At 35.7% G+C, this 13194-nt stretch overlaps 1 protein-coding gene and 1 pseudogene across 10 annotated transcripts in view; one reads left to right on the top strand and one right to left on the bottom strand.

The window, feature by feature from the left end:
- Window positions 1-13194, top strand: part of Nf1 (neurofibromin 1) — a 232041-nt gene that overhangs the window by 61499 nt on the left and 157348 nt on the right. For 7 of the 10 annotated variants that reach the window (XM_040749259.1, XM_040749252.1, XM_040749251.1 and 4 more), the window contains 7 exons: window positions 353-420; window positions 624-699; window positions 1352-1509; window positions 6233-6406; window positions 6828-6950; window positions 7400-7474; window positions 9010-9039. In XM_040749259.1, the coding sequence (XP_040605193.1) occupies window positions 353-420; window positions 624-699; window positions 1352-1509; window positions 6233-6406; window positions 6828-6950; window positions 7400-7474; window positions 9010-9039 (704 nt within the window). The remainder of the gene's footprint in view (window positions 1-352; window positions 421-623; window positions 700-1351; window positions 1510-6232; window positions 6407-6827; window positions 6951-7399; window positions 7475-9009; window positions 9040-13194) is intronic. The other 3 variants (XM_040749254.1, XM_040749257.1, XM_040749258.1) reach the window with 1 other exon arrangement.
- On the bottom strand, window positions 3844-6237 carry LOC121141420 (annotated as a pseudogene).

Here is a 13194-nt window from a genome sequence, read left to right on the forward strand (position 1 = left end):
ATATGAGCCACCATGTGGGTGATGGACATCAAACCCAGGTCCTCTGGAAGTGTCTAGTACTCTTAACCCACTGAGCCATCTTTTCATCCTCATGTTTTATAGTTTTTTTGTTTTTTGTAAACCAGTTTAAAGAAGTAGAACAATGGGAAAACTTGAAGTTGAAGGCATGTTTACTTTTTTCTGTGTTTATTGATGTAACTCATGAATTTGGGGGTTTATATTTATTTTACTGTTAAATTGCCTAGTAATAATATTGGAAGCAAAAATAGTACACATAATTATTTTGTAGTAGTTCTGAGTTGTATTCGTTTTAAGTAATTGAGAGTTAATAAAACAAAATTTTTCCCTCCAGAAACAGCATTTAAATTTAAAGCCCTGAAGAAGGTCGCACAGTTAGCAGTTATTAATAGCCTAGAAAAGGTAAGCTTCAGCTTCCTGGTTATTCGGATTTCAATTTCAGTTATGAATTTTGCTTTACTAAATAATATCTTAAATATGAGAAAGTCAAGAATTGTGTGATAGTTACAGTATTTTTATGAAGAAACTTTAGATTCTATGCTATTTTTAAAATATTGGAAATATCGACTGCTTTCTTATAAAGGAATATATTTTGTTTCTCATAGGCTTTTTGGAACTGGGTAGAAAACTATCCGGATGAATTTACAAAGCTGTACCAAATTCCACAGACCGATATGGCTGGTAAGCAGAGTGACTGTGAGGCAAGGGATGTGCGTGTGCTTTTGTTAAGCTCTTAGAGGTAAACCATGCAGCTTTTCACGTTACTTTGTTGTAAAAGTGGTTTTCCTGTCTTCTGTTGTCAGCTGTCCCCAAATAGGAGTGATGGTTTTTCTCTCCTATTTCTTTCTGTATTATTTCCAGTCCTTTTCCCTTTGAGCAAGTAGGTAAGAAGTTTTAAATGAAGCTCTAGTCTTTCTTGTTATGATTGAATATTGATGACTCTCACAGCATGTGTGTGTGAGTATGTGTGTGTGTGTGTTTCTAGACTTTATATTTAGGTAGGTATATCTGACGAGGAAATACTATTTTTACTTTTGAATAAGATTTTGGGGGCACACCGCATAGCAGAGAATAGAGACCTTTGGGGAGCTGGGAATTCTTTTGAGAAGCTGTCAATCTTGTTCCTTCTGTAAGACCCTAATAGTATGACAAAAAGCCATTCTAAAATGTGGACTTTTCTAGGATGGGTCAAGATAGCCCTTCTCACACATTCTTCTAAAACTGTGTTCTTTGTTTTTTTGTTTGTGTGTTTTTTTGATAACTCTGGATTTTAATTTAGTACCAAGGATTTTCTTATCTAATAAGGTAATTTAATGTGTGTGTTTTCACCTAGAGTGTGCAGAAAAGCTGTTTGACTTGGTGGACGGTTTTGCTGAAAGCACCAAACGTAAAGCCGCAGTTTGGCCACTGCAAATCATTCTCCTCATTTTGTGTCCAGAAATAATCCAGGATATATCCAAGGATGTAGTTGATGACAACAACATAAATAAGGTGAGGAGGGCAGTGTGAGTTTCTGCCATTTCCTGATGGGAAGTAGTTGTTTCACTCAATGAGTACATTTTAGTTAGCGTTGTTCTGTGTCGAGCAGTTCTTGGCCTTAGGAGAGACGTATTCACAGGTTATTTTATTTTGAAAAAAGGATAAATAACATATTCAGTGACTGCAAGGCTTTGAGCTCTGTTGGTTTCAATGTTGAGTAGTATTACACTAGATAATTTTGGTTACTTAAGTACTTTATTCATCATTAAAATATATTTAGAAATTTATAATTTAAGTTTATATTTATGTGTACAAATTTGGATACTTGGTTATTTACAAATAAATTATATAGCTAACAATGCATTTTCTAATGTTTCATGGAAATATATATTGAATATTTTTTTCATTATGAAGCATAACCTAACAATTTAGTATATACCAAATTAATATAAATTTGGGAGTTTCAATCTTTTTCTATGGGCTAAAATAACCTAATTAGACAAAAGTATGTTACGAATTTTTACTTTTTGGTGTTTCCAAGTTTTCCATTGACTTTTGCTTATTAACATTAATTTAAAAGTCAGGGATTAACTGGGCGATGGTGTCGCACACCTTTAATCCCAGCACTAGGAGGCAGAGGTAGGAGGATTTCTCTTGAGTTCAAGGCCAGCCTAGTTTATAGAGTGAGTTCTGTCTCAAAAAGCAAAAATCAACAAAACACAACACACACACACACACACTGCAGTGAAATAAAATAAATCTTAAAAAAGACTAATAAGTGCCAGCTCAGGCACTTCCACCAACGCTGACAACCTGACTTGGATCTCAGCTCCCATATGGTGGAAGGAGATAATTGATTCCCACAAGTTGTCTTCTGACCTCCACACAAATGCCCTGGCACATCCCAGCACATACACAAAATAAATAAGTGTAAAAAAGAATGAAAACTTAGTAAATTAAAACAAAGAAAATTTCATTGATTGTTTAATAGACCAAGGACATTTTACAGATATTTGTTGAAAAAAGCCACTTTTCTCATTTCTCTCTTATCTCTCCCTTCCTCCACCTCTCCTTCCCTCCCCCCCTCCTCCTTTTTCTTTTTTTGAGACAGAGTCTTGTCACAATATATAGCCCTGGCTGTCCTGGAACTCGATAAGTAGACCAGGTTGGCCTGAAGCTCAAAGAGATCCACCTGCCTCTGCCTCCTAAGTACTGAGAATAAAGGCGTTCGTCATTATGCCTGGTGTTCACCCTCAGTTTTAAGCTGGCTTGTTACAGTTATTTCTAGACCTAGACTATATAGCAATCCACACTTGAACTGACACAATTTTTTTTTCTTTTTAAAATGTATTATGTATGCAGCATTCTGTCTGCATGTATGCATGCAGGCCAGAAGAGGGCACCAGATCACATTATGGATAGTGTGAACCACCGTGTGTTTGCTGGAAATTGAACTCAGAATCTCTGGAAAAGAGCAGCCAGTGCTCTTTACCAGTGAGCCATGTCTCCAGCCCCAAACTGACACACTGATCACCTTTTCATAGGTCTTTTGTGTTTATTGCTCTATGTAGGTTTTGTCTTTGAAAATTTTTCATGTTTTTTTTTTGTTTTGTTTGTTTTTTTGGTTTTTCGAGACAGGGTTTCTCTGTATTGTTTTGGAGGCTGTCCTGGAACTAGCTCTGTAGACTAGGCTGGCCTCGAACTCACAGAGATCTGCTTGCCTCTGCCTCCTGAGTGCTGGGATTAAAGGCCATCAACACCTGGTAAAATTTTCATGTTTTTGTAAAGATTTTCAATTTAATTAACACTTGTTTGTCTTTGAGGGGACCCAGGTTCTTAGCACCCATATGGTAGTTCACAACTACCTGTAGCTTCAATTTTGGGGGATCTGACACCCTCTTCTATCTGACCTCTGAGGCTACCAGGCATGCACATGGTAAGGTACATGCAAACAAAAAACTTATACATATAGAATAAAGAAAAATAATCTGAAAAAATATTTTAAAGTGCTGCTGGATTTGGCTTGGTTGTGTGTTTTTTTTCCTTTCTCTGTGCCCCCCGCCCCCATTGGCCTGTATTTGAACTGTCTTAATTTACGGGCTAGCTTCACAGACTTGAGTAGGTTTTTCTTCCTTCTTGTTTTTGGATTGTCCTTGAAAGTGTGATCAGCTTCCCAAATGTCTGGAATTTACAATTATGGCAATGTGCTGGCCTCACACATTGAAGTAGGAAGTATTCCTTTCTCTTTAATTTTCTTGAAGTATTTGAGAAGAATTGATGCTAATTTTTAAATGTTTGGTAGAATTTACAAAATAAATACAAGAATCTGGATTTTTCTTTGTTGAAATGTCTTTTATTATTGATTAAATTCTCTTATTAGTTAAACCTTTCATGCTTTCTAGTTCTTCATGGCTCAGTTCTGCTAGACTATGTACTTGTAGAAATTTGTTATTTATTCTTATTGTATTGGTGTACATTTTTTATAGTCCTGTTTCCCAAAATTTGTAATGTCACCACATTTAGTTTTGACTTTAGTAATTTTAGTCTGCATGCTTGCACAAGTGCTCTCTATCTGCCTGTCTGTCTGTGTGCATGCGTGTGGTGTGTACACACATGATGGTTGGCACACGTTCATGGTGGCCTGCTTATAACTCTGAGCCTTACTTCTTTGAACCCTGTTCTCACTGAACATAGAACTGGCTGTTTTTCTGACTGATGTTTCTTGTCTCTGTCCCCCATGGCACTTGACTGTCAGGAATGTCCATGTTCATTCTTTAAATGGTTCTGGGATCCAGACTCAGGATCTTTTGCTTGAACAGCAAGTGTTTCTACCATCTCTCCAGTCCCCCGCCCTCCCCCACTTATAAATTTTGTTAACTTTTTAAAAATCAAATTTTGTTTTTGTTGGTTTTCTCCATTGCTAGTGTGTATTTTGTTAGACTGATCTGTGCTCCAATATTTATTATTTCTGCCATGGGCTGCATCTGAATTTAGCTTGTTCTTCGTTCTTTAGTCCTGTGAGTTATTGATTTGAGAACGTTCTTAGTTTCTATGGGTTTGCATTTTGTTCAGCACTGCCTTTGCTTCATATGTTACACTTCATATATTACCCAAAGACCTTTTTCATTTCCTTCTACTGATTACTTTTTTCTTTAATTCACTACCTCTTATGACTTTGTTGTTTTTACATATATGTGAATTTTCTAGTTTTCCATTTGTTTCTGGTTTCCAATTTCTGTTCCCCTTTACCAGAAATGACATGTTGGTTAATTTTAACTTCTTTCAACATATATATTGTTTATTGGCCTAACGTGTGGTCCATTTTGGGAATATGCACTACGTGTACTTAAGAATTTGTATTCTTCTGGTTTTAGGTAAATTTAGCTTTTGAAATGTTAGGTAGATTTGAAGATATATCTGGAGATGAGGTTTTCATTTAGCAGGAAAAACAAAGGAAGAAATTTGTATTTTTAGGTGCTGGAGAGATGGCTCAGTGTTTTAAGATCGCCTGCTGCTGTTGCAGAGTACCCAGGTTTATGTTCCAGCACCCATGTTGAGTGGTTTACAACTACCTAAAGTTCCAGATGCGTGACTACATACAAACAAACAGGCACATAAGCATACACATGAAATGAAACGAATCTTTTTAATGAGAGACTTTTTGGTTTATTACTATTTTTTTTAATTACAAAAAATGTGTGCATGTGTGCTTGCAAGTTCATTCCCACAGAGGCATAAGATACTCTGGAACTGGATTTATAGGTAGTTTGGAGCCACTCAGTGTAGGTGTTAGAAGCAATTCCAGTCTCTGGAAGAATAACAAGGTCTCTTAAGCACTAAACCACTGCTTTGACCCTGGGTTTTTTGTTTTAAATTTTTACTTTTTGTGTTGGTGCTGCTTTTTACAATTGAAACGTACAAGGACAAAGGGCTGGCACCCTCGGTGGTAATCAGCTTATCCAGTTGGCTCAGACAATCTTCTGCCTTTGGTTGATCAGGTCTGATTTCCTAGTGATTTTCCTAAGGGCTCTACAGCTCCTGTCCTGAACAGTTCAGGATACATTACAAAAGCAGCATATAGGTGTAGGTGACTGAACCATCTCAGTGGACATTGTGATCATCAGAGAGGTCTTCAGTATCGTTTTAATCCTGCATGAACTGCCTTTTCATTAGCTGCCAACTCCATCAAGATCCTGGTGCTGCCTCTGTCTGTGTAGGGCCCTGTGCCCTTATGAAACATCTTGTTCACAATTGGCCCCATCTATAGTCTATGGAGAAGCTGGAATTTTTTTTTCTAGAAATGAAATTTAGAGCAACAGTATTTCCTTGGGTATATTCTTTAGAAGGCTGAAGGTTGAATATACTCCAGAGCAGTAGAAAAGAATAAAACAGTTTGATATGTCCCACAACTGTGACAGTCATATATTTAAGCCTCAAAGATAACATCAAAAGGGAGATGTGATAAACCTACTCTAATGTTGATTTCAAACATACAGGAAGGAATGTTTCTTTTATTCCTGTAGAAAGTCAACGGAGAAAGTAGAGAAAAGTGTTTTGTATTTGAGTTTTTACTTGAGAAAGATTTAGTGATGACTTCTTAAATATGAAATGAAAGCCAAATATAAACCATTCTTTTTTTAGTTTGAATTTTAGAGACTGATAATTTGTTACATTGTTAGCTAAATCTACAGTAGTGTAACTAGATTTATTGTCTTCCTAAATTTAAATTCTGTAGAAGCTGTTTCTGGATAGTTTACGAAAAGCACTTGCTGGCCATGGAGGAAGCAGGCAACTGACAGAGAGTGCTGCCATTGCTTGTGTCAAGTTGTGTAAAGCAAGTACTTATATCAACTGGGAAGATAACTCTGTCATTTTCCTACTAGTTCAGTCCATGGTGGTTGATCTGAAGGTAATATGCTTTCTATAGACATAAGGGAATTAAGTAGATAAACTTCTAGTATGAGTATTCTGCTAAAGATAATTGCTAACTAAATTTTGTGGTTACTTTGACAATAAGGTCAAGGACCTGCTTCTGTTGTTACTGTGCTCATTAGTCTGGATTGAGAACATGAAGAATGATATGCAACAGTTTTCTTAATATATACATATTTGGGTCTTTATGTAAAAATTTGGCTTGGGAAGAATTACACGTGGTATAATAAGTCTTATTATGATATTGGTAAACTATAGTAACCAGTATTTTGTGCTTTTTCTGGCAACTGAAGTTTACTGTAATCGATGTGGATAATGCTGATTATGTGTACACACCTTGTTAAAGAAATATTTCATAACTATTTAAAGGCCACTGTTTTCTGTTGGGATTTTTATAGAACCTGCTTTTTAATCCAAGTAAACCATTCTCTAGAGGCAGTCAGCCTGCAGATGTGGACCTCATGATTGACTGTCTTGTCTCTTGCTTTCGGATAAGCCCTCACAACAACCAGCACTTTAAGGTAAGAAATTGTTTTGTACAACCATGCTTATTGATGTTGTTATCCTTATAAAATGCAGATATTATAAAGATGAATAGGTGTACTTTATTAGTATTTCTTTTTTTAAGGAACAGATTTATTTATTTTTATTTATCTGGATATTTTGCTGCATGTATGTCTGTGCACTGTGTATGTTTTTGATGCCTTCAGAGGTCAGAAAAGGCATCGTATCCCCTGGAACTAGAATTACAGACACTGGGCTGCCATGTGGGTCCTGAGAATTGGACCTAGGTCCTCTATAAGAGCAGCCCTTAACCCTTGAGATATCTCTCTAGCCTCTTGGTAGTATTTTAAAATATACCATATTGATGCTAATGTCAAGACTTTAAATTTATTATATTGAGAATAATTTAATTTTTTGCTGTTCTTTTGTCTTTTTTGTGCTAATAAACATTCTTTCCTCTTTGCAGATCTGCCTGGCGCAGAATTCACCTTCTACATTTCACTATGTGCTGGTAAACTCACTCCACCGCATCATCACCAATGTAAGTCTAAAAGGTAGTTGGTATTACTAAAAAAGGAATTTTTCTGCCTCTTTTGTTTTGGGTTATATTTTTTCCATTTTAAAGAAAGATGCTGGTTTTAACCAAGGTTCCGAACTTAGAACTTTATGTAAAGCAGGAAGCTCCTCTGGGTGGTTGGACCAGCGTTTGATACACAGCTGTAATGTTTAGGTCCTCTCTAGGCCAGAGGCTTTTATTGAGAGGGATGAAGTTAACAGAATCTTTCGCAAAGAGTAAAGTAAGCCTAAAAAAATTTCATGTAAAGTTCAAAACCTGTTGAGAGCAATGCCATTGAAAATATAATTTAATACTTTCATAACAAAGTATTTGATATGTGCTGACCTACTATCTTGCCATTTAAGTTCAAAGGAAGAATAATTATGGTATAGCCTAGTATGGCACATTTACAAAATGGTGTAACCTTATGTGATTGTATCTTTTAATCCTCTTTAATTAGAATAAAACACTAACATTTTAAAATGGTATATTCCCAAGATACAAATACTTATCAAGGAAAGTGAATTCAGTAGAGAGGTATTTGTGATACAAGTGTATGAAGTAAAAAGCAGACAGTAAAACCTTACTAGATGTGGACTGTAGAGTTTTAAAAATTCTGCTCCTCTTATGAACAGTTGTATTTGATGTTCTCTGATTTTATGTTTTATAGTTCTACTTTTATCCATTGATGGATATGTTACATTTATGAGGAACTTGTTCACTTTGTTCCTGCCTTCCTCCCTTAAAGTTTTTAATCATTGATACCTTGGTATATTTGTCCTATTTATAATCAAATTCCATTTTATGACTCTTGCAAATTAAAAATAACCCCTACTTCTTCATTTACCTTGGATGTATTGAATTAAACCAAATATTATCTTTTTTTTTCTTTTTTAAAAGATATCCTTGCAGGGGAAAATAACTGCTGATAAAGTCAGTGACACGTTCATTTTGCTTTGTGGTGAGCTAATAGCATTTTAGGACAATAGTTCTCTGTTTTCAGCCTGGCCTTGTGCCTTGAAGGACATTTATCACTTTGGTGCTCAATTCATGAAATGGCAACTGTGCTGTGTCTCCTGCATTATGAACAACTCAATACTACCTGCAGTTGAATATCACTGACTTAAATTATAGGCAGACCTTATCTTAAATATAGCTATTTCCATAGAGATAATCTATTGAATCAGAGTATAGATAAAATATGTTGATATGACAAACTTAAAAAAAATACTGTACATTTGCCAGTGTATCTACTGAAACCATTGTCTTTCCTAGGGTTAGTTTTAAAGTTAAACCCAAAAAACTAAAAAGATGATATCTCTATCCTACAAGTTTATTTTTAATTCAAAAATAAGTTACTACTCTCCATTTTGACTCAAAATAATGAAAATATTCCTTTTATTACCTGGATGACTTTATAGAAATGGTTAAGATTTAATAAATCCAAGTTATAGTCTTTGAATATTCTGTGACTAGTTACTTTAATCGTGAAATATTTTTGTCTATAATTGAATACATAGAGCACTTTCAAGCATGGACTTGGCACTGCTGTAAGTGGCTGAGCTGCTCCTTTCTGGGTTCCAAGCATGCTTAGAGTGTTGGTCTCTGCATGCTTCCATGTGCTTGGTGAAAGTGTATGCACTCTCTCTAAGGAGTGCTGCATGTGTGAAGACAGAGTGTGTCTGGGGACATTTGTGTTTATAAAGCTCCTATAGTAGTCTTTAAATACTGTGCATTAGCAGACATTCAGTGGAATAGCTTTTAAAGAATTCAAAAAGTGCTGGTATCATTTTGTTTGCTTTTTTAGACAAGAACTCACCATATAGTGTTAGATGGCCCTGAAACTCACTATGTAGACCAGGTTGGTCTCATACTCATCTAGATCCACCTGCCTCTGCCTTCCAGGTGCTGGGATTAAAGGACTGAGACACCACACTGGTCCTCCAAAGTGGCTTTCAGGTTATACTTTAGTTATCCTTATCCTTAGAGATTGCTTGGCAAATTGTTTATTAGAGTCCACTCTCCACTCAGACCCTGAGGCTAATAAATACTGAATCTAAAGTACTTTTAATTGTATAGAACTATTTGAAATAGTTAATATGCAGATTTATACAATCAAAATAGTTTAGTCCAGTATGCCTCCTAAACGTTCCTTTTTCATATCTCTTAATCCAGTTGACGCCTTTTTTTTTTTTTTTTTTTTTTTTGGTTTTTCGAGACAGGGTTTCTCTGTGGCTTTGAAGGCTGTCCTGGAACTCGCTTGGTAGTCCAGGCTGGTCTCGAACTCACAGAGATCCGCCTGCCTCTGCCTCCCGAGTGCTGGGATTAAAGGCGTGCGCCACCAACGCCCGGCTCAGTTGACACTTTTTAAAATTATTGTGTTCCCTTAAAAATAAAAAGGTTTTATTATTTTTTCTGGGTTTATGTAGAATTAGAAATGGGAGTTTTCTTTTGCTTCTGTGAGATATCCTCATATGCAATTTGTAAATACTGTGTTTAAGTCTAAAACATTCCAATTTCATTTAGTTTTTTTTGTTTGTTTGTTTGTTTTTGAGACAGGGTTTCTCTGTTTAATAGCCCTGACTGCCCTGGAACTAGCTCTGTAGACCAGGCTGGCCTCGAACTCACAGAGATCTGCCTGCCTCTACCTCCCAAGTGCTGGGAAGGTGTACACCACCACTGCCTGGGTTCTTTTAGAAATTCTTAAAGTTTACTCACTATTTGAATTTTGTTGCAATGTAAGTTTTTATAAGCTTCTAAAATGGTATTTATACTGTTACTTTTTAAAAATGATGTTCATTAAGAAATAAGCTGTAGTTTTAAGATTTATGTTATATACTCCATCTGCACAGGCTTGTTTATTTATTTATTGTTTGTTTGTTTGTTTTGAAACACGGTTTCTCTGTGTATCCCTGGCTATCCTGGAACTTCCTCTGTAGGCCAGACTGGCTTCAAACTCACAGAGATCCGCCTGCCTCTACCTTCTGTGTGCTGGGATTAAAGGTGTGCCACCCCCTGCTGGGCTCCTGTATAGACCTTTTAAGGTTAAATTAGATGTGCGGTTGGAAAATTAAGAACTATACTTGGGAGCCGGGCGGTGGTGGCACACACCTTTAATCCCAGCACTCAGAAGGCAGAGGCAGGCGGATCTCTGTGAGTTCGAGGCCAGGCTGGACCGACAGGCTCAAAAACAATACAGAGAAGCCCTGTCTCATAAAAAAAAAAAAAAAGAAATATACTTGGAAGTGAATATGTTGCATATGGGATAGTAGTTTACTATAGGTTTTTCCTTGTAGCAGTTTATTGTAATTTGCTTATTAATACTTCATATTAACCATGAACTGGTTAAAGACATTTCTAAGATATTTGAAAATCATTTAAATAACCTCTTAGGAATGCATATAATTGACTTATGAGTATATAAGTGGTTTTTTAAATATAAAAACTGTTAAGGAGAAATGTCTATTTAAATAGACTAGTTTCAGATTTTCTTACTAACTCAATTGATGTCTCATTTTTTAAAAAAAGATTTACTTATTTATTATGTCCACATTGTTCTGACTGCATGTATGCCTGTATGAGAGAAGAGGGCACCAGACCTTATTACAGATGGTTATAAACCACCATGTGGTTGCTGGGAATTGAACTCTGGACCTCTGGAATTACAGCCAGCGATCTTAACTTTTGAGCCATTTCTCTAGTCCCTGATGTCTAATTTTTAGTGCCTATTTTATTAGAAATTGTATTCTTTACTTTGAAATAAATGGATTAATTCCTTATGAAAGAGGAAAAGTATAAAATTATTAAATCTTAAGCCTGAAAGTTATACTTATTATTATGGTACACTTTTACAGTTATCAAAAATGCTTATATAGTAAGCTGGTTATGGTGACTTAGCACTTCAGAGGCTGAGGCAGGAGAATAACAAGTTCTAGACTAGTTTGGACAACATATTGAATTTTCAGCAAGATCCTGTGTCGCAAAGCAAAAAGATGAAAATAATAACCAGAACTGAAAACAGCATCCCCTTCCCCAATAATTTGTATAGGTTGTTAAAAAGAATGCCTGTGTATTTAGCTTACCAGTTTCTGGTAAGATTTTATGCAGTGTATAGGAAATAGGGCTTCAGCATACTTTTTTTTTTTTTTTTTTTTTGGTTTTTTGGTTTTTTGAGACAGGGTTTCTCTGTGTTGTTTTGGAGCCTGTCCTGAAACTTGCTCTGTAGACCAGGCTAGCATTGAACTCACAGAGATCCATCTGCCTCTGCCTCCCGAGTGCTGGGATTAAAGGCTTGTGCTACCAACGCCGGCTTCAGTATACTTTTTTTGTTGTTGTTTTAAATAATTCATCATTTTGTTTCTTTTAAGGTGATTAAAAAAAACCCATAGAAATGTAGTTGCACTGATTAACTTGGGCACACCGGTGCCACAGAGTTGAGAAATGTGATAGTTAACTGTGGTGGTTAGTGTGGCCAGCTTTGTGAGACCTGAAGATGAGCCTTTGAGCATGTCCATGAAAGAGTGATTATCTTGATTATGTTAGTTCAGGTAGTAAGATCCTTGTCTACTGTTTGGCACCATTGCCTAGGCAGTGGAGTGGAGAAAGAAGTTAAGCACTAGAATGTATGTTTATTACCATTGCTCTTTGTTCCTGTTTATGGATTGTCCATTTGATATGACCAGCTATCTCGGGTTCCTGCTTCTATGACTTTCTTGCCACTGTAACCTAGAACTGTGAACTAAATCAACTCTTTCACCCTTAAGTTGCTTTCGTATTTAATTGCAACCACCTGAAAAAGGAAATGGAGACAGTAAACTATGTCAGTTTGTAGGACTTAGCTAAATTAAGTAACCGATAGAAAAACAACCATGAGTCTTATCATTTGTATTTTTAAATTAATTAATGAATTTTTAATTTTTCAGTTGTTTTACTTATATGCCTGTGCATCATATGCATGTTTGGCGGGAAGAGGGTGTTGGATGCCCTGGAACCTGAATTACAGACAGTTACAGATAGTTGTGAACCACCATGTAGGTGTTGAGAATTGAATCAGGGTCTTCTGTAAGGGCAGCAAGGGTTCTTAACTGCTGAACTACTTCTCTGACTCTTGTTTTATTTATTTCTTTAGATGAAGTCTTGCTGTGTTGCCCAGTCTGTTCTTGAACTTCCTCCTGCCTTAGCCTCCATTGTGTCAGGATTACAGGTATACACCACTATGCCTGCCTGAGTTTTGTTTTTAGGTTTCTTGTATATAGAGATTTAAGCTCAACAATACTGTGACTTATGAGTGGGAAGTTAAATGTTAAGATTAGCTTGATTTTGAATAAAAAAGAAATCATGAGTAGGATGTGTGAAGCTGTTAAATTACCTGTATTTGCTATGTGAATATGTGATTACTCTATCATATTTTTAATCAGAGTATTACAAATTGATAATTCATATTTTAAGCCTATTGTTTTCATGTATAAGCTATATAAGTAGTGAAAGTTTATCTGATCATTTTTCTATAAACTGATAATAAACTTTAGTGAATTTTCACAATTAGCAGTTTTGAAGCATTTAAAAATTAAAATATAGTAATTAAATTTAAAATAAAGGTCATTAAAATACACTTTTAATTAAAACAGGTCTTATAAACCAGCTTGGTAGTCTAAACAGAAATAGGAAAATATCCATATAAAATAATTATTTTAAAAATCCTTTGC

This window comes from Mesocricetus auratus, unplaced genomic scaffold (genome assembly GCF_017639785.1).
Source record: "Mesocricetus auratus isolate SY011 unplaced genomic scaffold, BCM_Maur_2.0 Super-Scaffold_100007, whole genome shotgun sequence".
Lineage (NCBI taxonomy): Eukaryota > Metazoa > Chordata > Mammalia > Rodentia > Cricetidae > Mesocricetus > Mesocricetus auratus.